The sequence below is a fragment of the Rhincodon typus genome, unplaced genomic scaffold, assembly GCF_021869965.1.
Source record: "Rhincodon typus isolate 14 unplaced genomic scaffold, sRhiTyp1.1 hic_rhity00009705, whole genome shotgun sequence".
NCBI classification, from domain to species: domain Eukaryota; kingdom Metazoa; phylum Chordata; class Chondrichthyes; order Orectolobiformes; family Rhincodontidae; genus Rhincodon; species Rhincodon typus.
Genome location: NW_025975343.1, coordinates 1,375 through 4,547, shown reverse-complemented (window position 1 = coordinate 4,547; position 3,173 = coordinate 1,375). Strand labels below are relative to the sequence as shown.

General features: G+C 38.4%; 1 protein-coding gene across 1 annotated transcript; it reads right to left on the bottom strand.

Moving 5' to 3' along the window:
- Positions 1–205: 205 nt before the first annotated feature.
- On the bottom strand, positions 206–2,233 carry LOC125482391 (acetyl-CoA carboxylase 1-like; the record flags this gene model as incomplete). Its single annotated transcript, XM_048594459.1, has 3 exons — positions 206–369; positions 861–1,022; positions 2,063–2,233. Coding segments are annotated over 3 exons (497 nt in total), but the record flags the coding sequence as incomplete, so codon positions are not given.
- Positions 2,234–3,173: the final 940 nt, after the last annotated feature.

Here is a 3,173-nt window from a genome sequence, read left to right as displayed (position 1 = left end):
ATAGAGAGGAAAGAGAGGAGATTATGTTGAGGATGGACTGTTTGGACCAAAGAGTCTGCTTCCGTGCTGTATGACTCTATGACTATATATTTAAATTTCAACACCAATTTATGCACTGTCCTATAGAAAATATATTGTTGTGTATCCTCTCAATGCAGCAAGAGTAACAAATAGTAAGATATCGGACAATCCAATTTGTACTAACGAGATAGCCTCCTCACGGTTTTCTCCCCAGGAGAAGCAGTGACCAAACTGGGAATCAGCAAACTCATGCAGGCCACCAGCAGCTGCCACACTGAAGTATCCCCAGACGTTTTTATTACTGCGGAAGTTTAATTCCTGGACTGTTCCTGAACTGGGCTTAAATCCCTGGGTGAGAGAACAAAGGAAAATAAATTAGGTGAACACTCAGCACGATGCTGGATGTTAAGCCAAGCCATTAGAACAAGGGAGCACAAGCTGAACAATACATGGGCAATTTGGAATTGAAATCAGGAACAAATTCTTTATGCATAGTCATTAGTATTCAGAATGCTCTTCCAGGTAAGGTGTTGGAAATGAAACCTTAATATTCACTTAATACACCTACATCACACAGTGGGAGAAATGCAAGTGTTTTGTTAAATTTTAGATGAATAAACTAAGGTGGAGCAAATGGATGTTTCCACCTGCAATTACTTTTGACTCTTCCTACTCATTGCTCTTTCTTTCTTTTACCATCAAGTCTAAGGACTCATTAAAGAGACAGAAGTGTAACAGGTTGAGGAAAACTTAAAAGGCAAATAACTTAAAAGAATAAATTACCTAATTATGCTTATGGATAAGAAGTCACATTTACTAAGGCTAAGTCTGAATTGTACCTCATCAGGGTTTTCACTTGTGATCCTGGCAGCAATAACATGGCCGCTGGGCCTTGGAATATTTATTGGTTCCTCAAAGTTGATTGGTGTATCGGCCCAAGGACTTTCACCATACAAGATTCTGATATCTTTAAGCCGATGCAAGGGGATCCCCATGGCGATCTGCAGTGAAAACGAAAGAATCTCAGTATTTTAAAACTGCAAAAATCACAGACTAACATGGTATTCTAATTACTTTACACTGCCAGTGTATTTTCAAACATTAAAATTTAATTTAGCAGTAATTTAGATTTAGGCTGGGATAAAACAGTGGAACTTCATTGCCTTTTCAAAGTGCATGTTCAAATCCAGTTTTGGGTCTCTTGCATGTCGTAAGCTAAACTAATTTAGAGTAATCGCAACCCATTTCCTATCAGGCCACAATACAAAAAGTCCTTAATTCAACAAATAATGGTAAATCTTTCATCACCTTTACCCATTCATACTCCTGAGATCTCGTCTTGCTCCACAACCCTCCAAGATTTCTGAGTCATTTTATATTGGCCTCTAATGAATATACGTTAATTTTATTGCTCACCATTTTGGTGATGCCATCAGTTGCCCTGGCCCTAAATTTTAATTCCTTCCATAAACCTCTCCATCTCTATCTCTTCCTACAAAATGCATCTCAAAATTTTACCAATTTGACCAATTTCTTGGATATTTGCCCGAATATCTCATATGATGAGAAACAATAGTTTCTTCTATAATGTCCCTGAGAAGGCAACAAAATAAATTTATAAAGACAATTTAAATATATGATAATAAATATACAGGTTGTTGTTGAAGATTTCATTCTTATCGAAGATTACACTTCACATTTGGAAGAAGGCACAAAGATGAAAGCAGAACAAGATGTTCATTGCTTTCTCATTTTGCCAACTCTATAACCAATCTGTAAATAGTTGCAACAACACCAAAAATCAAACTAATTGTATACAAATTAAAGTTATGTATTTCCCAATAAAAGTTTCATTTCTAATAAAAAAAACTTGTAACTCTATATCAAACTTTGTAAAGTTCTGGTTTCCAAATATTTTAAAGGAACCTGTACTCGAGATAATGACTTTCTAGCAAATTTTTAAAACCATTGAATACAAGCCTTTACAGACCAACACAAGCATAGACTCAAACTCCACCACACAAATTGCTCTATATTTTACCTGTAATTGGGCAGCAGGCAAGTTGACATCTGCCACCATCTCTGTGCAGGGATGTTCAACCTGCAGGCGAGGATTGAGTTCCAAGAAGTAGAAGCTGCCATCTGGGCTGTAGAGATATTCTACAGTGCCTGCACTAACATAAGCAACCATTCTGGCGATTCGCACTGCACACTGCAAAATAGCGAGAATACGTACAAAATTAGCAATCCAATTTTGTGGTTTCTGTCAATCACTAAACATTTCATTGAATCATGCAATGCAGAAGGAAGCTAGTCGGCCCATTGTGCTTGTGCTTGTTCAATGAAAAAAATGATCTAGATACTAAATATAAAATCTCAAATTTGCAGATGGCACAAAGCTGGGTGGAACGGTGAGCTGTGAGGAGAATGCAGAGATGTTGCAGTGTGATTTGGGCAGGCTGAGTGGGCAAATGCAGTACAGTGTGGACAATTAGGAAGGCAGATTATTATTTGAATAGCAGCAAATTGAGACAGGGGAATGTTCAATGAGACTTGGGTGTCCTCATGCACCAGTCACTGAAAGTAATTTTTTAAAATTCATTCATATGATAAGGGCATCAATGGCCAGGCCAGCATTTATTACCCATCTCTAATTGCCCAGAGGGCAGTTAAGAGTCAAACACATTGCTTTGGGTCTACAGTCACGTATGAGGAGGGATTGAGTCAATTAGGATTTTATTGACTGGAGCTTAGAAGAATGAGGGAGCATCTCTTATAAACATATAAAATTCTTACAGGACTAGACAGGTTAGAGCAGGAAGGATGTTGCCAATGGTGGGACAGTCCAGAAGCAGGGGTCATAGCTCAAGGATAAGGGGTAAACCTTTTACGACTGTGATGACAAGAAATCTCTTCACCCAGAGAATAGATTGCCCTTGGAATTCACTATCACAGAAAGTGATTGAGGCCAAAACAATACGTGTTTTCAAGGAGGAGATAGGTATAGCTTTTGTGCCTATAAGGACAAAGGGATTGGGGGCAGGGTGGGATTAGGGTATTGAGCACGATGGTCAGCTATGATCATACTGAATGGCAGAGCAGGCTCAAGAGGGCGAATAGCCTACTCTTGCTTTTATTTTTCTAAACCACTC